General features: G+C 52.1%; 3 protein-coding genes and 1 pseudogene across 3 annotated transcripts in view; 3 read left to right on the forward strand and 1 right to left on the reverse strand.

The window, feature by feature from the left end:
• LOC127462841 (zinc finger protein 239-like) overlaps nucleotides 1-23284 on the forward strand; it is a 300460-nt gene that overhangs the window by 88349 nt on the left and 188827 nt on the right. The window lies entirely within an intron of this gene.
• Nucleotides 1-23284, forward strand: part of LOC127462836 (zinc finger protein OZF-like) — a 201213-nt pseudogene that overhangs the window by 87815 nt on the left and 90114 nt on the right.
• Nucleotides 12577-23284, forward strand: part of LOC127462843 (olfactory receptor 14J1-like) — a 107441-nt gene continuing 96733 nt past the window's right edge. Inside the window, exon 1 of the mRNA XM_051771772.1 lies at nucleotides 12577-13786. Coding sequence (XP_051627732.1) covers nucleotides 12666-13637 — 972 coding nt within the window. The 5' untranslated portion in view covers nucleotides 12577-12665 and the 3' untranslated portion in view covers nucleotides 13638-13786. The remainder of the gene's footprint in view (nucleotides 13787-23284) is intronic.
• LOC127462890 (olfactory receptor 14A16-like) lies at nucleotides 20219-22620 on the reverse strand. The gene is made up of 2 exons (XM_051771823.1): nucleotides 21653-22620; nucleotides 20219-20318 (listed from the first exon to the last, which is right to left on the reverse strand). The coding sequence occupies exons 1-2, from the start codon at nucleotides 22618-22620 to the stop codon at nucleotides 20219-20221; spliced, it is 1068 nt and encodes a 355-aa protein (XP_051627783.1).

A 23284-nucleotide genomic window follows, 5' to 3' on the forward strand; every position in this document is an offset into this window, starting at 1 on the left:
TTTGTGCAGGTTCTTGGTGAAAAGACCCCTTGGCACACAGGCCTTTAGAGCACAGCTGGCAGGTTGGTGGGCAACAGGGAGGCTCATCTGCATCTGCTGCTCTCCAAGAGGAACCAAGAGGTTGCCATAGAAACTGACCATAGTGATGGGAATGTAGAATGTGTGGTGGTTGCCATGGTAACTGACCATAGCAATGGGACTGTACGATGGTTGCCATGGTAACTGACCATAGCGATGGAAACGTATTATGGTTGCCATGGCAACCGACTGTAGCAATGGGAATGTATGATGGTTGCCATGGTAACTGACCGTAGAAACAGGAATTTCTGATGTTTGACATGGTAACTGACCATAGCAATTGGAATGTAGAACGGTTGTCATGGTAACTGATCGTAGCAACAGGAATGGATGATGGTTGCCATGGTAACTGACTGTACCAGTGGGAAGCGTGACGGTTGCCATGGTAACTGACCGTACCACTGGGAGTCATGCTGTTTGCCATGGTAACTGACCATATAAACAGGAATATATGATGGTTGCCATGGTAACCAACCATGGTGATGAGCATGTATGCTGGTTACCATGGTAACCGACTGTAGCAATGGGAATGTGTGATGGTTGCCTTGGTAACTGACCATAGGAATGGGAATGTTTGAGGGTTACCATGGTAACCATCTATACTAATGGCAGTGAATGATGTTGCCATGGTAACTGACTGTAGCAATGGGAATGTTTGATGGTTGCCATAGTAACTGACCGTAGCAATGGGAATGTATGCCGTTTGCCACGCTAACTGATTGTAGCAGTGGGAAGTACAATGGTTGCCATGGTAACTGATCATAGCAATGGGAATTTGTGATGGTTGTCATGGTAACCAACCGTAGCAATGGGAACGTGTGATGGTTTCCATGGTAACCGACTGTACCGTGGGAATGTATGATGGTTACCATGGTAACTGAGCATAGCAATGGGAATGTGTGCTGTTTGCCATGGGAACTGATTGTAGCAGTGGGAAGTATGATGGTTGCCTTGGTGACCGACTATAGGAATGGGAACGTATGATGGTTGCCATGGTAACTGACTATAACAACGGGGATGTATGATGGTTGCCATGGTAACTGACTGTAGTAAAGGGAATGTATGATGGTTGCCATGGTAACTGACTCTACCATCGGGAGGTATGATCGTTGCCATGGTAACTCAGCATAGGAACAGGAATGTATACTGCTGTCATGGTAAACAACTGTAGTGACGGGAATTTATGATGGTTGCCATGGTAACTGACCGTAGAAATTGGAATATATGATGGTTACCATGGTAACTGACCGTAGCAGTGGGAGGTATGATGGTTGCCATGGTAACTGACTGTAGTAGTGGGACGTATGATGGTTGCCATGGTAACTGACTGTAGCAACACAACTGTATGATGGTTGCCATGGTAACTGACTGTAGCAACGGGAATGGATGATGGTTGCCATGATAACCAACAGTAACAATGGGAATGTGTGATCATTGCCATGGTAACTGACCATTGCAGTGGGAATGTGTGCTGGTTGCCATGGTAACTGACCATAGCCATGGGGCTTTATGAGGGTTGCCATGGTAACCAACTGTTGCAATGAGAATGTATTATGGTTGCCATGGTAACTGACCAAAGCAATGGGAATGTATGATGGTTACCATGGTAACCAACCATAGAAATAAGAATATGAGCTGGTTGCCATGGTTACCGACCATAGCAGTGGGAGTGTATAATGGTTGCCATGGTAACCGACCATAGAAAAGAGACTGTATGATGGTTGCCATGGTAACTGACTGTAGCAACAGGAATGTATACTGGTTGCCATGGTAACTGACTTTAGCAACACAACTGTATGATGGTTGCCATGGTAACCGACCCAAGCAATGGGAATGTGTGAGGTTTCCATGGTAACTGACTGTGGCAAGGGGGCTCAGTGGTGTTGCCCAAGGCTTCCACTTCTGCAAATTGGCTTCTCCTTCAGCAGCCTCAGCCACTCGTCGTGGGGGCCCCACACAGCAGCTTCCCACCTCCATGAGGTTCTGCAGCAGCCCAGGGTTCCTTTGGCCCCACAAGGTCCTGCAGTGTCCCGATGGCCCCTTGATTCCGGGAGGCTCCACAGTGTCCCAGGGTCTCCCTGCTTCCAGGAGTTTCCCCAGTGTCCCAGGTTTCCTTTGATTCCCTGAGACCCAGATGTGAAGCCGTGGCCCCTCGATTCCACAAGGTTTTGCAGTGTCACGAGGGCTCCTTTCTGCCCTCAGGTTCTGCACAGTCTCAGGGTTCCTCTGCTTTCAGGAGGTTCCGCAGTGTCCCGATGGCCCCTCGATTCCAGGACCATCCCAAACGTCCCAGGCTTTCTTTGGTTCTAGGAAGCCCTACATGTCCAAATGGCCCCTTGATGCCATGAGTTTTCAGTGTCCCTATTTTCCCTTGGTTCCATGAGGACCTGCACTGTCACAATGGTCCCTTGATTCCATGAGGTTCCAGTCTCCCAGGGCTTCTTCATCTCCACGAGACTCCTCAGGGTCACAATGGTCCCTTGATTCTGTCAGATTCCAGAGTGTCCCAGGATTCCTTTGCTTCCCTGGGCCCTGCAGAGTCACAATGGACTCTTGATTCCATGAGGTTCCACAGTGTCAAAATGGCCCCTTGATTCCATGAGGTTCCACAGCATCCCAAGATTCCTTTGGATCCACAAGGCCCAGGAGTGTCACAATGGCCCCTTTGATTCCATGAGGTTCTTCAGTGTCACAGTGGCCCTTTGTTTCTATGAGGTTCCACAGTGTCCAAGGATTCCTTTGGCTCCATGAAGCCCTGCAGTGTCACAATGGGTTGTTGATTCCGTGCAATTCTGCAGGGTCACAAAGGCCACTTGGTTCCACGAGTTTCCTCAGTGTCCCAGGCTTCCCTTGGTTCCATCAGGTCCTGCAGGGTCACAAGCACCCCTTGATCCCATGTGGTTTTCCAGTGTCCAAGGTTTCATTTTATTCCAGGAGGCCCTGCAATGTCACAATGGCCACACAGTTCCATCAGGTTCCCCCGTGTCACAATGGCCCATTGATTCCAGGAAGTTCCAAAATGTCCCAGGGATTCTTTGCTTCAGGGAGGCCCCCCTGTCACACTGGCCAACTTTCCTTCAGATCCATGAGGCCCTCCAGTGTCACAATGACCCTTTGATTCCATGAAGTTCCACACCCTCCCAGAATTCCTCTGAGCTTTGCAGTGTCTCAATAGGCCCTTGACTCCATGAGGTTCCAAACTGTCCCAGGGTTCCTTTGGTTCCAGGAGACCCTGAAGTGTCACAACAGCTCAATGATTCCCCAACTTTCTCTGGTGTCACAATGACCCTTGATTCCAACAAAGTCACCAGATCTAAATTTGTTCTTTTCAAACTGTCCTTGCTGTCACCTCCTGGCAGTGGCTTCATGGCCCCTGTCAGAGCCAGCCCTGTCCCTGCACTGACCCAGCTCTGCTGCCCCACAGATGCTGGATCAGGAAGGGAAGGCCCATGGTGGAGGGCAGTGCACTGGGACTCATCCTGGAAGGGACCTCAGGAGGTTTCTGGGCCAAACCAAAGAACAGCCAGTGGAGAAAGGGACACAGGGATGGGCAGTTTGTGTGTGCTCTGCCACCTCAGGGGAAGATGTAGAGCTACAGAGACAACCAGCCAGTGTGGATTCTGTCCGTATTTGCCCTTTGCACACAGTGAGTCACACACTGAAGTCACAAGTTCCCTCCATCCACAGAGGGAGGAAAAGAGAAAGTGAATGAAGTTCTGTGTTGTGCAGAGCTAAATCTGCACTCATCCCAATATTCTGAGCTTACAGGACCTTTATCAAACACCTTCTGCAGCATCTGTTCACTGGGCAAACATGTGTGTGGATGGCCAGGCCCAAGGAGTGGTGGGCAATGGAGTTCCATCCAGGGGTGTTCCCAGGGCTCAGCACTGGGCTCAGGGCACTTCAATCTCTTTCTCAATGATCTGCACAAGGGCATCGAGTGCAGCCTCAGGCAGTTCCCAGGGCACACCAAGCTGGGGGGAGTGTTGATGTGCTGGAGGGCAGGAAGGCTCTGCAGAGGGATCTGGACAGGCTGGATCCATGGGCCCAGGCCACTTGGAGGAGGTTCAACAGGGCCAAGTGCCGGGTCCTGCCCTGGGCCCACAACCACCCCAAAGCCCTGACCATGCCCTGCAACTGGTCCCCACAGCCTGTCCTGTGTCCTTAATCCCTCCCTTTCCAAGGACTCTGTGGCACAAGGGAGCTCTGTGCTCTGGGTACGGAGGGAGCTCCAAGTGCCACTGGAGTGGGAACCCCAACTCCTCAGGTTTGTGTTCTTTGGGAGGTCTGGAACTGGTGAGACTTAGAGCCACAGAAAGTTTCTCTTCATTGCCCACAAACAAAAAGTAAACACGATAAAATTTATAAACATCTCAGCTCTTCCCTCGGTTTTCTTCAGCCACAGTGAGCTGGAGAATGCAGGTCCTTGATGTCCTGGTGCCACAGCCCAGGGTGCTCCTGGCCTCCCTTGCTGCCAGGGCACACGGCTGCCTCCTGCCCAGCTCCCTGCCCACCCCCAGCTTCTGACAGGGCTGCTCCCAGCCAGGCAGCTCCAGCTGTGCCATGGCCAGGCTGAGTCCCCTGCAGGGGCAGACACTGCCATTTGTCCCTCGGGGATTTCAGCAGGTTCCTGCCCAGACGTGCTCTCCTCCTCCCTGAAGCCCTTCCCCGAGCACAGAGGCCTGAGAGACCCTTCCAGGAAAGCCTCAGGCAGAGAAGCCATGGAGTCCCTGAGCACCACATCAGTGTCTGCTGGAGTTAAACCCCCTCCCCATTGCACAGCAGCCCTGCATTTCCCTCCTGCAGCCTTGGTGTCCCTTGAGGCTCTTTGGGCTCTGGACTTTTCCTGCAGCCCCAACTGCAGGGGAGCTTTGCCTTTCCCACAGTGCCCCTGCACAGCCCAGGTCATGCCCAGCAATCCCTTGTCTGTTCATGCCACCAAGGGCACAGAGCAGCCTCCTCTTGCATGTTTTCAATGCCTTCCACAGGCCCTGGCTCTGCACCACAACCCCCCTGGGCTGAGTCCTCCCCCTGCACGCTCACACAGGGTCACAGACACACCCAGGGCTTTCTCTGCCAGCTCCTTTCCAGCCCAGCCCAGCTCCCTCCAAGCTCTCCCACCTGCCCTGAGCTCTCTCCACCCCCAAGGGCCTCTCCCCAGCACAGCCCAGGCGGCTCTGGCCCCACAGCCTTGCCCAGGGCAGGCTGCTCTGGGCAGTGGCACCACAGCCCCAGCCCCTCTGGGCACAGCAGAGCTGGAGCTCTGAGAGGACTCAGCCCCAGCTGGGGGGAACGTGCTTGGCAAAAGGGAAAGGAGGATCTCAGTGTGCCCTGCTCTACTCTGCCTGAGATCCTGAGAGCTCTGCAGCCCCTCCCTGCCATCCCATCCTCCCAGACCAGTAAGAAACCTCAGCCCTTGTGGTCCTCCAGAGCTCTTCCACCTCCAGGCACAGGGCCAGTCCCTAAGCTGGGGCAGCCAGAAACCTGTTCTCATTTCCTCATCAGTCCTGCCCTGCTCAGGAAAGGAATCTCACACAAAAGGTTATTGCAGGTTCATTTGTGTCATTCAAATCCAATATGAGACTCGCCAGTTAGACTAAGTCTCTGGGACACAAAAGATGGGGGCTACTGTAGAAGGAGGGAATGGAAACAAGACATTTTTTTTAAAGAAAACATCAAAAGCATAGAAAATAAAAAAACTGTACATAAGGAAAGACCTCATTGTTCATGGGAGTTCTGGTACACAGTGGGAGCATCATTCAGCAAACAATATTCTACAATTCAACATCACGGACTGTTCTGACCCAAAAATCAAATGCCCTGGAGGTCCACAGAGTGTTTCCCCATCCCTCTGCATCATCCACCAAGGGCACCCAAGTCCTTGAGCAGAAACAATCCCAAGGGTGGCTTTGCCTTTGCTTAAGGCAGGACTAATCCAAACTGTCCTCCCCAGCATATTCCTCATATGGACCACAGGGATTTTATCCCCTTCAATGGTACGTGGAGGTTCTTTTTTGGGCAGGACCTGTTCAACTGGTAGAGTTAACTAACTAGCTTTGTGTGATGCCTTAAAGCTTTTAGGATTTTTTTTTTTATTATTTTAAAAGTAGTTGTGTGGTAAATGTCGATGTTAATGTAGCTGTATTATATGCCACCATTTAGCAGAGTAGTTTACACAGACCCAACCCTATGACCCCATTTGATATCAAACTTTCTAAATTCCTTTAGTGTGTTTAGACTTCTTTTCAAGGTAGAATTGTAGAAAAACACCTCTATTGAACAACATCACACCCTAGGCCTGGACAACAAGATCCCACAAGAGACAAAGCAACCTTCAAGCCCAGAACTTTGGAGGCGCTCCAAGGACTGTCCGTGCTGTGAAGAAGATAAAGATGAGGAAGAAGGGGTCCCAAAGACTCCAAACCCAATTCCCCAAGGGGTGTGTCAGGGGGCAGAATTGGGCAGAACCGGGGTGTGGAGAGTTCTGGTATTGGATGGACCATCTTCTAAAACTGTAGAACCATTGCCTGGGAGGGCGCGTCGTGTGTGTTCCCCTGGGCCTGTGGGCCTGATTAAAGGACCTGCTCTTTTGAGCTGACCTTAGACACTGAATTGGCCTGGAGTTTTCTCTCTTGAGCTTACAGGATTAACTAACTAGTTGGCTTTTGCTAAATGCACATCCCAAGGTTTGAAGGTCCCACTGCCCATTGCTGTCAAGGTGGTTTTGAACAGTCCACTCTACCATTCAACTTTCCCAGAGGCTGGTGCCTGACAGGGAATATGATCCATCCACTCCATGCCGAGCTCTCTGGTCCAGGTGTGCACAAGGTTGTTTTGGAAAAGAGTCCTGCTGTCCAACCCCAGTGTTTCTGGAGGGCCGTGTCTCCCCAGGACTTGCTTTTCCAGGCCCAGGATGGTGTTCTGGGCAGTGGTGGGAGGCACAGGGGGTGTCTCCTGCCATCCAGGGGTTGTGTCCACCATTGTCAGCACGTAGAACTTGCCTTGGTGGGTTTGGGGAGTGTGCTGGGATCAATCTGCCAGGCCTGCCCACATCTCTATCTCAGCCATCATCCCCCACCCCACAGGGGCTTTACCCTCTTGGCCTCTTTGATGGCAGCACATGTTTCCCAGTTCTGGAGAACCTGGCAGTTGGTGCCCATGGTTAAATGCAGCCCTGGATCCCAAGCCCAGCTGGATGTTGCACCTCTTCCCTGAGGCCCTGAGGTGTCCTGGGCCCAGCGAGCCAGGAATAATTCACCTTGTGTTGCCAGTCCAGCTCTACCTGAGACACTTTCATCTGGTCAGTGCCATCCCCCTGTCCATTGTTGGATGTCACTCAGGAGCCCAACTCTTGGCTCCCTGTGCATCTCCAGGATGGACTTTCACAGCCAACCTCTCGACCCGGGTGGCAGGAGGGCCTGCCCTGAGAAGGCCTAAAATGCCATCAGACAATGCCAACAGTGCCAGCTCTCCTGCAAGCTGTCTGTGAGATCTGCCAGTTACCGGTGGCACCCTGGGAATGGTTTTGGTGTAGAATGATGCTCAAACCAGCCTGGTTCACCCAACTCCAAACACACGTCCTGCTTTTGGAACTTGGATGGGACAGAGAAGCTGCTCACTGGCCTGTCCATTTGTGAGGAGCAGTCAATCCCTTCCTACCAGAGAAGTCCAGTCCCTTTTCATCCAGGCAGGTTCTTCTAACACAGCCCTTCTTGGGGTAGATGTGTGGAGATCCCTTCCTTCTTGGGTGGCGAGGCCCTCCAAGGACACTCCTCAAGGCTGAACAAAAGTAATCTCCCCAGGACCGTTGGTCTGGGTGAGTTACAACAGATCTCTATGTAATAATTATTAGTTTTGGCTAGCATTAATATAATTGTTTTAATAATTGCTTCAATGTAGTGCACTATAGTACTGTACTAGTAGTGGGTTTAGCCTTTGTTTTGTGTAGTAAATAATTCTGATTAAGGTCTTTTGTCTGATCATTTCTTAGAATAAGGGATTCATTTCATATAAATATTCTCATTTTGCCAATTAATAAAACCAGTGGGACAAAAGTGGTTCAATCCCACTTCTGTAATTCCTTAAATTTAATTTGTTGACAAAATCTGAGGCAAAGATTGGATCCCTTGTTCCTTGAGGCTCAGCAGTGCAACAATGGCTCCTTGATTCCATGAGGTTGCACTGTTTCCCAGCATTCTTGGGCTCCATAAGGCCCTGTAGTGTGACAATGGTCCAATGATTCCATCATTTTCCCCAGTGTCACAATGGACCCTTGATTCCATGAGGTTCCCCAGTGTCACAATGGTCCCTTTGACTCCAGAAGGCCTTGCAGAATCTGAATGGTCCCTGGATTCTGTGAGGTTCCACAAGGTCACAATGGACCCTTGATTCCTTGAGATTCTGTAATGCCCCATTGGTTCCCTTTGGTTCCAAAAGGTTCTGGGATCTCACACTGGCCCACTGATTCCCTGATGTTCCACAAAGTCCTGGGGTCCTTTTGATTCCATGAGGTTCCACAGTGTCCCATGTTCCCTTTGGTTCCAGGAGGCCCCAGTGTATTCCAATGGCCCCTGGATTCCAGGAGATTCCACAGTGTCCTGGGGTTCCCTTGTCTCCCTGACTTTTGGCAGTGTCCAGGGTCCCTTTGTTCCCAGGAGGTTCCTTTGTTTCCATCAGGCCCTGCCACGTCCCAGACTCCCTTTGGTTCCATGAGGTGCTGCAGGGTCACAATGTCCCCTTGATTCCAGGAGGTTCCACCATGTCCCAGGGTTCCTTTGGTTCCATGGAGTTCCACAGTGCCAAAACTCCCTGGTTCTTATCCTTCCAACATTTGTGGGCCCATTCTATCCCTGCCTGGGATGGAGCCCCATTGTGTTTGTGCAGGAATGGATCCATGGCCATCCTGCCACTGCCCCAATTGAATGCTGCACAAACGTCACTGCAGGCCCGACCCTGGATGCAGGAACAGTCTGGGAACTCCAGGCCTGCTGACATTCAGCAGAGCCAGTCGGGGTCCCAAAGAGCACAAGGGATTGACTGCAACCCCTGCAGGTCTCTGGCATTGCTGGGGACAAATGCAGGAACTGCCAGGAGCTCTGCAGAGCCCTGACAGTGCCACTGCAATCCCAAGCTGCATTGCCCGGGGCAACCCTCAGCACAGCCAAGGCCACAACCCTTCCTGAAAGGTGTCCCTTCTGGGCAGGGCCAGGGGGACAAACCCCTCCATCTGTCCCTGCACATGTTGGGTCCAATTCTCATCCCCCACTTAGGGACAAAGTCAGCCTACATTGGGTGTTTAGCTTTGCATTTGCTTCACTCTTTTGTGCTTCCAACACACACCCCCCAGTCTGGGCAGAGTCTGGCCCCCCAAAGAACACAAGACCTGACTATTTGTGGCTCCTGCTGCAGTGGCTGGAACTTGGGCCACAGTCTGTGCCAGGAGCAGAGAGGTCCCTCCCCACAGAAACTTCTTGGCAATGGAGTTCTTAAGAAAAGGGGACAGGCTGTGGGGATCACTTGCAGGGCACAGCCAAGGACATGTCTTGACCAGCCTCCTGTTTGACATGACGAGCTTTTTTGACATGACCAGCTCTTTGCTCTCTGTTTTCTCATGTTGGTTCCTCCAGTGACCACTGGGATTCTACCCTTACTTTGGTTCTTTGCTAGACATCCCATGACAAGTCTTGCCCAGTCCCCAAATCCCCTTTCTGGCTGCCCATCATGAGTCTCAGAGCCTGAGGTCGAATCCTCCATCCTCAGCTGCAAGGTCACCCTGAGAGGTTCTGCCATTGACCCACTTGGTTACAGTTTCATACAGATAACTTGGAACTTCCTTGGAATTAATTTTTACCTTATGGGCTTAGAAGGGTTTCTCCATAAACATGGCAATTAAGGTCCATAAAAATGGAAATTCTTTGTAGGAGAAGTTGGGGACTTTAGACTCAAAAGAATCCCAGAATGATTTGGCTTGGAATGGAGATGAAAGTTCATCTGGTCCAAGTCCCTGGACGTGGGAGTAACATCTTTTACTAATTGGGGTTACTCACTCTCCCTGACCTTGGACAAATCCAGGGTTGGGACATCCACTTCTCTGGAAACCTCTTCCAGTTCTTGCCACCCTGATTGTTAAATCTTTCCTCCTATTATCCAATACAAAACTCTTCTCTTTCAGTTCAAGGTCACTGCCCAATGTTCTGCCACTACAGGTCTTGGTAAAAAGTATCCCTGTGATTTCCTTAGACTATGAGCATGACATTTGCATCTGCAAAAACATCTTTGAGTGCCCAGAGATCTCCCAAGATGGGCTTGAAAGGTCTCAAGCACTTGACAACTAGAGAGGGGTTAAGGAGCTGTGGCCTCACTGGTGTGGAGACTGAGGACAGCACAGGACAGCCCTGAGAGGGCTTGAAGGGAGGATTTAGAGATGGTGGATCCTTCTGTCAGAGCAGAAAAGAACATGAGAAAGAAAGAATTAATGCCAAGTGCAGCTGGGGAGGTCCCAAGTGGACATGAGGAAAAAGGAATTTCACTCCATGGAGAACACTGCCACACGTCAGCCAGGAGGAGTGTGGATGAGGCCAAGGCTTTGTGTGTGCAGGAAGAGCCAGGGAGGACGCAGAGATGTCAGTGCAGGAAGGTGCCAGCCAGGTGGGGCAGCCGGGGGGATGAAGACAGCCTGCAGGGAAAGGGGCAGGGCATGGACACCGTAGGACAGCCTGGGCTGGAGAGGAGACAGGGAGGGGGAGAAGCTGAAAGGCCCTGCCAGAGCCACCTTCTGCGGGGGCTGGGGGTCACGGTTTGTCCTGGTGGATTAAGGAAACAAGTCAAGGTTTCTTCAGCATCAGAGCCACCTTTCCCTTGCTTGTCCATCCTTGGCATCACTGTCTGCAGTTTTCTGCTCTAACTGGAACCTGGGCACACGTTCTCAGTTGTGTCCCTCAGTGAGACTCATTAGCACTACAAGAAACTTTAGTGTTTCAAACTCATTTTGAGTTCTTGAGAAGTTGTTTGAACTTCCTCTCAGGGACTGAGTCTCATGTAAACAACATCAAACCCCCCTGAGGGTCATGAAATGCCTGGGGCTGTTGCTGTGCTGCTGAGCTGGGCTGGGCTCCTGGCACACAGGGAGCTCCTGGCAAGCAAGAAGAGCTTCAAAGAGACAGCTCTGCCCAGGAGCTGCTTTTCTGCACAGCCCAGCAGGGCTGAGGGCACTGCCAGGCCAGCTCAGGGACACCAGCAGGGCACAGACAGAGCTTCAAGGGGCTCAGCACTGGCAGGATGGCTGAGAGCTCCCTGCAGGAGGAACCTTGGCAGGGCTGCACATGGTGAGTCTGTGGCTGCAGGGCAGTGCAGGGGCAGCTCCTGGAGGCATCTCCTAAAGCTGGCCCAGCCCCAGCTGATGGGATGGGGGAGCAGGGGCTGTGCTGGGCAGGGACTCTGCTGCCTGCCAGGGGCAGCTCTCAGCCGGCCAGGGCTGCTCCCAGGGCTGGGGCACAAGGGCTGTGGGCAAGGAGCAACCCCTGGGAGGGCAGGGAAGGGCTCTTCACCTGTTTAGAGTAGGCTGCAGGTTGTGAGGGCTGCTCAGAGCTCCAGGTTGTACAGAACATTTTTCAGGGTAGTTTTAGAAAGCACAGCAAGTCATGGGATACCTGAAAGTGAAGGATCCTGTTCTTTCCATCTTCAAATATGTGTTTTCTGGCGGGGAAATTGGTCCTAAAACTTAATCTCACAGTTCAGGAGGAGGCACTGAAACTGCAAATCTATTCCTCTTGGAGGAGAAGAGACCAGGCAGTATCAGAAATCTTCACACCTGTGCCTTACATGTAGCTCTGGGTACCTTTTCCAGTCCCCTCAGGGTTGCTCTGATGTTGCCATCAGAGCCTGCACAGCCAGAGATTCCCCTGGGCAATGCTGCATTGCTGGGCTGGAACAGAGAAGATTTAATAAAGCTGCCCTTTTAAACAGTGCTGCCTTGCACTCATCAGACTGTAGGTATTTGGGTTTATTAAAAATTAATTTGCATGTGAAGTTAGGTTCAGGCAGCACGAGGGAAAGCACAGGGCAGATGGGAACAGACAGAGGGACACTGCAGCTCTCCTGGCTCTGCACTGAGCTACAGAGAGCTGAGCTGTTTGTCCTCTCTTGTTTAAAGTCTCCTTACATTTTGCATCATAAAAATGAGGATTTGTACTCCTAAAAAGAACAGGTACCAGATGCAACCATAGAAAATAATAAACACAGACAACATTATTTAAAGGACATGCCAAACCTTTTTCACATCTTGAGAGTGGAGACTGAACTTTTCCATTCAAGGTGCATGATGCCTGACATCCCTTGGGAGGGTTTGGTGCTGTGGTAGAGCAGCTCCATGTCCCCACTGGAGAAGGGGAAAAGTGAACCCTTGGCAGCACATGGGCAGAGCTCCTGTTCCTCACAGCACCCTCAACCAGCACAGAGAGGGAAAGGAAAAGCCTTTCAGTTTGGGGATTTCTATGAGAAATAAAGTGGCTTTGCTTAGAGGAGTCTGTCTTAACTTCTCCCTGTCCTTTCATGTTTCTGAACAGTGTCCCTGTGCTGGGAACCAGCAAATGTCCAACAGCAGCTCCATGGCCCAGTTCCTCCTCCTGGCATTGGCAGACAGGCGGGAGCTGCAGCTCCTGCACTTCTGGCTCTTCCTGGCCATCTCCCTGGCTGCCCTCCTGGCCAACGGCCTCATCCTCAGCGCCGTAGCCTGTGACCACCACCTGCACACCCCCATGGGCTTCTTCCTGCTCAACCTCTCCCTCACAGACCTGGGCTGCATCTGCACCACTGTCCCCAAAGCCATGCACAATTCCCTCTGGGACACCACAACCATCTCCTACACAGGATGTGCTGCACAGCTCTTTTTCTTTTTCTTCTTCCTTGGAGCAGAGTTTTCCCTCCTCACCACCATGTGCTACGACCGCTACGTTGCCATCTGCAAACCCCTGCACTACGGGACCCTCCTGGGCAGCAGAGCTTGTGCCCACATGGCAGCAGCTGCCTGGGCCACTGGCTTTCTCAATGCTCTGCTGCACACAGTCAGTACATTTTCCCTGCACCTGTGCCAGGGCAATGCCCTGGGCCAGTTCTTCTGTGAACTCCCCCCCATCCTCAAGCTCTCCTGCTCACACTCAGGATACCTCAGGGAACTTGGGTTTATTGTGGTTAGTGCCTTTTTAGCACTTGGTTCTTTTGTTTTCATTGTTTTTTCTTATGTTCAGATCTTCAGGGCTGTGCTGAGGATCCCCTCTCAGCAGGGACGGCACAAAGCCTTTTCCACGTGCCTCCCTCACCTGGCTGTGCTCTCTCTGTTCCTCAGCACTATCATGTTTTCCCACCTGAAGCCCCCCTCCATCTCCTCCCCATCCCTAGATCTTATTGTGTCAGTTCTGTACTCAGTGGTGTCTCCATCACTGAACCCCCTCATCTACAGCCTGAGGAACCAGGAGCTCAAGGATGCCCTGAGGAAACTCATAACTGGGTGTTTTTCAGAAGCAATAAACTCTCCTTCTTCTACATGTTATGTACCTCATTAAAGGCCAGTCTTGTTATGTACTTCATTAAAGGCCCACCATATCTTCTCTATTTTTTGCTCATGGTAGGGGTATTATTTTTGTGAGAATTTTTTCACACCAAAAAATCTTTATATATATAAAGATATATATAAAGATATATATAAAAACCTGTATATATATATAAACACCATTTTCAATTCAATATTTGCCTTTCTAGCCTGGCCCACAGGCTGTACAAATTGGGAATTGTACTCACTGTGTGCTTAAACCACATGAAGAACTCTGCATTGACTTGTTTGCCTGACATCTTTCCTCTCTGACTTCTCTGCAGCTGCAGGGTCGGTGCCTCTGTGCACAGCTGGGCCAGAAAAGAGTCCCAGCAGAGCAGCACTGCCAGGGAGCAGCAGCCCTTCTCCTGCCTGGCCTCCTCTCCCTTCCCTTCCACACTGTCCTGCAGAGCCCTGTGTTGTTGGAGGCCTCAGTGCTCTGGCAGTCGGTGCCAGTCCTGCTGCAGGACTGTCCAGGGACTGCAGGCAGGGACAGCCACGGGCACTGCTGGCACAGAGCTGACCTCTGCAGCAGCACTGCCATCCTGCAGGGGCATCTCCTCAGGCCAGGGCCTCAAAGCTTCCATCTGCTTTCCACTTTGCTCTCCAGGATGTGCCCAACACAACACCCTGCAGAGGAAAACAGCAGTGACCAGCACAAGGGGGGGAGTGCTCAGGGTGGGGGCACCCAGCAGTGCCCTGGCACAGCCAGCGCCGCTCCCACCACTGGCCTCTCACCACAGGCCATTGGGCTTGTTCTTCCCTCCAAGGAGGGACAGCAAATGACCAGCTCAGGAGTCCATGTTTGCACTGATGGACAAGACATGCCCCTGTGTCACAGCTTGGGGCTGGGGGGGTGGAAGGCTCAGACAAAGTTGATGCAGAAGCCGTCTCGTTGAGCTACGAGGGGCAGAAATGACCCCCTTGCTTTCTAAATTCCTTCTCAGAGAGGAGCCTGGTTGTGGCTGGATCCAATCTCAGGGTCAGATTTTGGGTTCAATTGAAGGAATTATAGAGGTGTGATTCAATCACTTTGTCCTGCAGGTTTTAGTGATGGCAAATCAGAAATATTTCTAGAAAATGAATTATTTATTATGACAAATGAACAGACAATTGATCAGACAAATGAACAGACAAAAGAACTTAAAGAGAATTATTTACTGCACAGTATAAAAGCAAAATCCTCCTGGTAGTATAGTGTAAGATAGGACAGTGCAGTCTATCAAAGTCATTCTATTAAAGCAATTGGATCAAAACCAGCAAAAAAGAAACAATCCTGAAGCAGAGATTGAGGTAACTCACCCCACAACGACAGGGGGTAGTTCTCTCTCTTTCACTTAACCCCTGGGCAGTGACCATGAAGAGCTGTCCCTGCTTCATGGCAGAAGCTCCACACACTTCAAGGAAGTCTGGGGAAGAATCTGCCACAGGAAAGTTGAACGGGGCTTTTATAGTTATCAAGGGTTTTACTGCTGGACATATTTGCAGGCCAGGGAGCAGCTTCTCTGTCAAATCCTGCTTCAAAAAGCAGGATATGAGTTTGAAGTTTCATGAAGCATTTTGGGTTTAGCATAATTCAACATTAAAAACAGCACCTTGACACCAGCAATAACTCAACACAGAGAGCTTGAATTGTTTGCATTCTCTGACCATTTTTTAGGTATTATCTGAGCAGAGCATCCTGCCAGAAATGGCCTCTTGATTCCATGAGGTTGAAAAAACTCTCAGGGTTCCTTTAGTTCCATGGGGCCTCTCAGTGTCACAGTGGCACAAGGATTCCTTGAGGTTCCAGAGTGTCTCTTGGATCCTTTGGTTCCTTCAGGCCCTGCAGTGTCACAATGGCTCCTTGATTCCACGATGTTCCAAATTATCCCGGGGTTCCCTTGGCTCCAAGAGGCTCCCCAGTGTCCCACCGGCCCCTGGATTCCAGCAGGCCCTGCAGTGTCCCAGTGGCCACTCGGTTCCAGGAGCTCCTGTTGTGGCTGAGCTCAATTTCCCCATCCCCTGCTGTGCTCAGCTGCCGTGAGAACTGCAGAGAAGCGAGCTGAGAACACGGCGGGCCCTGGTCCTCTTTGGTGCCCGGGGCTGCCCCGAGAGGGAGTCCCCGGCCCTGCCCCCGGAGCCGCCGCGCCGTCCCCTGAGCGCCGCTGAGGCGGCAGCGCTGGAGCGGGGCCGTGTCTGCCCGGAGCCGCCGCTGCCACGAGGCTGCCGCCGCTGCCGCTTTTGGCCTGCGCTGCCCCGCAGCCGCCCGGGACCGGCTTCCCAACACTGCCGGCGCCTGCGAGCGGAGCCGGCGCTCCTGCAGCGCCTCGGAGTCGCTGCTCCGCCGCCACAGCGGCTGCCGCCGGCGTCTGTGCCCGGAGCCGCCGCTCCCACGGGGCTGCCGCACTCACCGCCGGGGTTGCCGCTCGCGCAGCCGCCGCTCTGCCCCGGCTGCACCGGGACCCGGCACCGCCTCGGGCCTGCGCTGCCGCCTCAGCGGCCACAGGGACACAGCCATGGGGGACCTTTGCTCTGACACTCATGGGCCTGGCTTTGTTCTGCTTGGCCCTGGGCTTTGGGAAAGTTGCTGTTCATTTTCATGCTCCGCCGGAACACCTCCTGAATTCCAAAGGTTTCCTAATCCAGGGGAGGGGTTTCTGTGGCATCGGAGGTGCCGCCCCTCGGGACACATTGTCAATAAACCATCCAGCTGACTGGGATGGGTTGGCCTGTGATCAGTCAGTGCTTTGGGGAATGCTCTATTCTGGTTGAATGTTGCCCTTTAAACTTTTACCAAGCTCCCTTATTTTCTGAAGTTTGCTTGTAAAAATATGTTATTCACCACCTGAGAAGTATGCAGTGTCTTCTCCCTTGTGGTCTCTTTCAAAGGATTAAAAGAACTGAAGACCTTTTTCAAACATCTGGAGGGCAGAAATTTTTGGTGCCTTTTATATTTTTCAAAGTAAAAACCCTTGCATGAGCTTGTAGCTCAAACCTGGGTCTTATAGTCCAGACTGGACCAGGGTGTGGGGAAGTGTCCCTGGACTGGACCAGGTGCTCCTGGATGATACACGTGGGAACAATCCAGAGTGGAACAGTTTGGGAATACAGGATAATCAGTCATCCCATGAAAACCTTGGAACATTCTCTGCCTGAATTGTAACCCAAATGGAACAGTTTGGATACAATTCCCAAATAGTTTGGAAACTCCAGTCATTCCTGACCCCAGGATGGCAATTCAGCAGATAACTAAAGCCAGTCCCCTTGGGAGCCCACACCCAGCGGGGCTGAGGGAGGCCCTGGCAGCTCCCCAGCCCCTCCCTCTCAGTGGGACACCTCTGGCAGCCTCTCCCAGCTCGGGAACCCTCCAGTTTGCAACACTGCAAAGAGCGGCGCTGATGCCCAGGACAATTCTGATCCCCCTCCACAAACACTCCTCCAGCTGGGACCCTTGTCTGGTGGCAAACACAAAGGGATTTGGGGGAGTGTTTTCCTGACAACAGGAGAATTTGGGAGAAGGACCTTTCCACTCCCAGCTCTTGATGTGTGCACACATCTCTGCCTGGGTGTGGGTGTGAATTGACTGTGGGGTGAATGTTGTTGTGAATCTCTAATTCAATCACTCTTAAAATTGTAGCAAATGCTATTGAACCACTTGATAACTGGACAATTGATCAATGATTAAGTGCTACTAATGTCTTTTGCCCCCTTGTCTTTGCATCCAAATCCTTTGTGCCCTGACCCTCTTGCATGCCAAGGCATTGTCTAAATAATTCCCTTTCATCAAAAACATATATTTTTTGTGATTTCAACTTTAAAATCTTCCTCCTTACCTAAACTACAAAACAACTCTAATTAGCTGTAGAAGACTTGAAGACTTGAAGACTTGAAGACAATCAAAGGAAGGGAAATAATTTGTTTTTCAGTATTTTAAAATAATTTGTTTTTCAGTGTTTTAATGGGTCTCACAGTGTGTTTGGAGCTGCATCAGCTGTCAATCCAAGATGGGCCATGTCAGAACTGGTGAGGTTGGGGTTGAGGAGCAAGGTTGATCATCCAGGGTCAGTGTGGATCTCCTGAGGAGACACTCAGCATCAAGATCACTTGGAGAACACCTCTATCACCTCTCCTCTCAACTAAAAAGTATCCATCATTGAATTAAAAAAAAAAAAAAAGTACAAATTTTGAAGACTTGTTTTGAAATTGCCTTGAAGACAATTAAAGGAAGACAAAGAGGTCATGAGGGATTTCTGGAATTTAATGAGCCCCACGGTGTGTTTGCAGCCCAGCCCATGATCCTGAGGTAGTGAGAGAAGATTGAAGCAGCTGCTGAAGAAGTCAGAAGCCAAACTGCAAGTGCCTTGAAGCATTGCTGGGCCCCACTGAGGGCAGGCACTGCCAAAGCCTCCCCAGGGACTCCTTGGAGCAGCTCCTTGGAGGCCAGGAGTGCAGGCAGACCAAGGCTCTGGGCAGGCCCCTGCAATGCTGAGCAAAGCCTGCCTTGGTTTTGTGGAGCACAAAGGCCAAGGGCTGAGCCCCAGGCCCTGGCCCAGCAGATCCTGTCCCTCCCGGCTGGCTCAGGGCTGTTTGGGGGGCACTGGGATGGGAGGGGGAGGAACAACAAAGGCCCAAAACTGGGCAACCCCTGCCAGGCTGCTGAGGGAGGGGCGAGGCAGAACCCAAGGGCAGAACCTGCCAGGAAAGTTGCTTGTGGTGGCCTGAGTGGCAGAGGCAGCTGCCAGAGGCAAGGGGACAAAGGCCTGGGTGCCTTTGGGCCTTGCAGCCCTGCCAGAGCCCTTGGCCATCTCTCCTGCAGGCTGTCCTGCCCTGGCCCTGCTGCTGCTCTGGCCTTGCAGGCTGCACACACCCCTCCTGCTTTCCCACCCCCTCCCAGCAGCATTTCTAGACCCTCCCTGATGGCTCTGCACCAGCTCTGGCTCTTGCCATGTGCACTTGGCCTTCTTACCTTGGATCCTGAGCCCCTGTGCCACAGGACATCCCTGCCAGAGCCCAGGCCCTTCTCCTGGGGGTCACTGCAGAGCTGAGCAGATCCAGGTCACCTCCCATTCCTCTGCCAACCCCCTGGGCCTGCTCTGGGCCCTGCAGGTCCTTGCCCTGCTCCCAAGGGCTGTGGGGGTGCTGAATGGTCAGGGCTTGGGGTTTAGAGCTCAGGGTGGGGATTAGGCAGAACTTTGGGAGGTTTGTTGTTCTGCTGGCAGTGTCCAGTTCATGATTAGGGGAAGAGATTATTGGGTTGTGTCAGGATTAAAGTTTGGCTTTTCATACTGGTAATACAGGTTTCGGAATGGGGTGGGCATTAGAGTACAAATAAGAGTCTGGAGTTCTGGGTTTGGGCTTTTTCTAGCTTGGAATTAGAGCAGTGGATTCCTTTCCATGGTAGGGGCAGCTCTTTTGGGAACTCTGAAACCTTTTGGAACTTCATGGAACCAGGGGTCCATTGTGTCACTGAGGAGCCTCATGGAAACAAGGAAACCCTCGGACACAGTGGAACCTCATAAAATCAAGGGATCACTGTGACACTACAGGACCTTTTAGGAGCCAAATGGACCTTGGGACAGTGGGGAACCCTATGGAATCAAGGGGCCATTGTGACACCGGGGAAACTTGGGGAAAAATGGAACCCAGGGACACTGTGCAACTTCATGGAATCAAGGGGTCATTGTGACACTGAGGACACCTCATGGACTGAAGGGACCACCGTGACACTACAGGGCATTCTGGAGCCAAAGGAACCTGGGGACACTGTGCAGCCTCATGGAATCAAGGGGTCATTTTGACACTGCAGGGCCTCATGGAAACAAAACAAAATCCAGGCTTGTCCAGGTCCTGAGGGTGATTCAGAAGGGAGGCAGCAGTGATTTCTCCCTACAGACCCACCACTCCAGTGGTCTCTCCCTGCAGTCCATGGGTGTCCTGAGCATTTTCCCCAGTGCCTCCCTGCCCTGAAGGTTTGTGGCCATCAGGCTGGAGCTGAGGGGGTTGGGCAGGTGCCTGAGGAGGGGGTAGAACAAGGGCTGTGTCCAACTGTGCCAGGAGGGCTGTGCTGGGCAAGGATGAGGAGGCTGCAGAAAACAGTGGCACTGGGGAGGGGAGAGGAGCAGCTGGAGAGACCTTGTGCCTGCCCACGCTGGGCAGGAGCTGCCCCAGGATGGCAGCTCTGAAGCACTCCCAGGATGTCCCTGGGAACAGGAGGGGAAGACTGGATCTGAAAATGGAACCTGGAAAGCAGAGAGCAGGAGTGTCATGAGGACACTGCAGGAGAGTTGCAGCCCTGGAGCAAGGTGACAGAAGAAGTGACCCAGTTCATCAGGGTTGTAAACAATGTCTGGGAGAAGCAGGAAATTGTGACTGTAGATGAGAGAAATGCCCCGAGCCAGGGTGCAGCTCTGCTGGAGACAACCCTTCCAGCCCATGGGTCTTGCAGAGAGCAGGGATGGCAAACAGCCCAGTGCTGGTCATGGGATGGGGCCACAGCAGGAAACACTCTGTATGTGCCAAAGGTGCAGGAAATGGCAGTGACAGTGCTGGGAGCAGAGACTGTGCTGTCCCCAGTCAGGGGTCACTCAGGGTGGTGGAGCCGTAGCAGGTTTCCAAGTTTTTCTCCAGCAGCCCCATGATGAGGCTGTTCCCATCCACAATCATGGAGCAGGTCCTGAGAGAGAGGAAGAAAAAAATTTTTCTGAAGTCTGGGGACGTACCCCAATCTTATGAGGGGAGATTCCACTGATGAGGTCTGATTTTCAATTTTCTATTGAAATATTTAGCTCTTTGTGTCCTGTCTCTCCTGCTTGGAGTCCTGTGAGTGAGAGCACCTGTTTGGTGCTCACTGAAGCTGTGCAGGCAGCTCAGAGGGTGACCCATGGAGCTGTGGGTACCTCTGGCTGCATCCCAGTGCCCAGCTGTGCTCTGTGCTTTGGGAAAGGGCAGAAGTGCCTCTGCTGGAGGGCAGTGCCACTCCTGCCTGCAGAGCCCTTCCTGCCTGCCCAGGGGCAATGCTGCCCAGCCAGGCTGCTTTCCTGCTGGGCAGGGAAAGGGACGAGCCAGAAGGCAGGGCAGGGATGGAGCAGACACACTGAAGTGTCCTCAGTACAAAGCAAACATGGATTTTTGACCTGGTCCCTTGATGTCCCTCCATGGAGGGACAACCAACCTCTTGCAGGTGGGGTGAGAGCCCAGGGCTGGGAATGGGGGTGGCAGGGGCTGCTCTGTGACAGTGGCCCTGGGGCACCTTCCCAGGCTGTCCCTGGAACAAAGACACAGCCCAACCCCTGCTCTGCTGCTCCCTCGGGTCTGTGCCAGGAGCTCTGGCTGTGCCAGGACACTGCTGTGTGCCCCCACCCTGCACACTCCCACTCTCAGCTGGGCACTGGCATTTGCTTTGCCAGGGCATTCCTGGAGCACATTGCTGACAGGGACTGTGGAGGGAGAGCCTGAATCCTTCCTGCCCTGCCCTCAGGAGATGCCCTTGACTGATGGAGGTGCTGGTTTGGAGCCCAGCTCTGTGCCAGCAGTGCCAGGGCCTGTCCCTGCCTGTGATCCCAGCACGGACACGCAGCAGGACTGTGCCCAAGCTGCCAGAGCACTCAGGCCTTGCACCCACAGCAGGGCTGGGAAGGACAGTGTGGAGATGGAAAGAGCAGATGTGGAAGGAGCAAGTGCCCTTGTCCCTGGCTGTGCTGCTGTGCTGGGAGTCTCTTCCCTCCAGCTCTGCTCACAGGCACTACCCCTGCAGCTCCAGAGAAGGGCTGAGGAAGCATCGTGGACACTCAGGTCAGGGCAGGGAACTTTATTCTACATAAATGTACAGAGAACAAGCCTTTTGAAAGTCTTTAGATTACAGAAGGATGGTAGATACTGATGTAGAAATCCTATGAGCAATGCCATTGATTTGTGGATAACACTATAAAAGTAGAAAAAGAGTAAGGAAATGTATTGACAATAAAAGGGACACATAGGAGAAAAAAGGCTTAGATTGCAATGAGTTACATTTGGAATGTTCTGCAGAAGAAAAGACACACTTTATTATTGCCTCTAAATCCAGCCATAAGTTTCCTGAGGGCATCCTTGAGCTCCTGGTTCCTGAGGCTGTAGATGAGGGGGTTCAGTGCTGGAGGCACCACTGAGTACAGAAGAGACACCACCAGATCCAGGGATGGGGAGGAGATGGAGGGGGGTTTCAGGTAGCCAAATGCGGCAGTGCTGAGGAACAGGGAGAGCACGGTCAGGTGAGGGAGGCACGTGGAAAAGGCTTTGTGCTGTCCCTGCTGAGAGGGGATCCTCAGCACAGCCCTGAAGATCTGCACATAGGAGAAAACAATGAAAATGAAACAACCAAAACAAAACCAAACACTAACCCCGATGAGCCCAAGTTCCCTGAGGTAGCCTGAGTGTGAGCAGGAGAGTTTGAGGATCTGTGGGAGTTCACAGAAGAACTGGCCCAGGGCATTGCCCTGGCACAGGGGCAGGGAAAATGTACTGGCTGTGTGCAGCAGAGCAGTGAGAAAGCCAGTGGCCCAGGCAGCTGCTGCCATGTGGGCACAAGCTCTGCTGCCCAGGAGGGTCCCGTAGTGCAGGGGTTTGCAGATGGCAACGTAGCGGTCGTAGCACATGGTGGTGAGGAGATGAAACTCTGCTCTAAGAAAGAATATGAGGAGAAAAACCTGTGCAGCACATCCCTTGTAGGAGATGGTTGTGGTGTTCTGGAGGGAATTGTGCATGGCTTTGGGGACAGTGGTGCAGATGCAGCCCAGGTCTGTGAGGGAGAGGTTGAGCAGGAAGAAGCCCATGGGGGTGTGCAGGTGGTGGTCACAGGCTACGGCGCTGAGGATGAGGCCGTTGGCCAGGAGGGCAGCCAGGGAGATGGCCAGGAAGAGCCAGAAGTGCAGGAGCTGCAGCTCCCGCCTGTCTGCCAATGCCAGGAGGAGGAACTGGGCCATGGAGCTGCTGTTGGACATTTTCTGCCTCTGGGTATTTGTTTCCAGCACAGGAGAAGAAGACAATAAGAGGCCAGTTAGCGTGGATTTATCTAAACAAAGTCAAAGCCGTATCCCACAGACACTCCCTATGTCACACACAGACAACCTTTTGATTTGCTGGGAGATCTTCCTTCAGCTCCAGTGCTGGGTCCCTACTCAACAGCATTTTCACTGTCATAGTATCACTGTGCTTCTATATAGGGGTTTTACATAACAAGGAGATGTTAAGGGACAGGTTTCCATCCTGGAGCGGAATTCACAGCTTGGAAGGAAACCTCAAGGAGACAGCCAAGTGTCCTTATGATGGCATTTGATTTAAGGGGACTCAGCTCCTTCCCCAGCACCACAGACTGCACTGGTAGGGGTCATATTCCGTTTGCAGGTGCAAAAAGGACAGCTCAGACTAGTCCTGATGGGTCTAGCAGAGGTGATGCTGGTGCTGTCCACAGGCAGAGCAGTAGCTGAAAGCACATTAGGAAGCTCAGACAGACCTACTGAGCACTTGCAGTTCAGATGTCTCAGGGACTTGGCAAAATTAATACTTCCTTAAGGATTTATTCCTCCCATTCCTCAAGAGTTGGAAACTGGAAACACAATCTCAGGAAATTTCTTTAACCTTATAAAAATCTTTCTCTTGGAAATA

Source organism: Manacus candei, unplaced genomic scaffold (assembly GCF_025592945.1).
Source record: "Manacus candei isolate 608988 ecotype Guabito, Panama unplaced genomic scaffold, ASM2559294v1 h1tg000142l, whole genome shotgun sequence".
Classification (NCBI taxonomy): Eukaryota; Metazoa; Chordata; class Aves; order Passeriformes; family Pipridae; genus Manacus; species Manacus candei.

Bases quoted from the DNA above. Each gene is read 5' to 3' on its own strand.
- LOC127462890 (XM_051771823.1), bottom strand. From the start codon at position 22,620: ATGTCCAACAGCAGCTCCATGGCCCAGTTCCTCCTCCTGGCATTGGCA. The intron at 20,319-21,652 runs GTAACTCATTGC...CCTCTCTCTCAG, and splicing joins TTCTGCAGAACATTCCAAAT to GACCTGCTCCATGATTGTGG.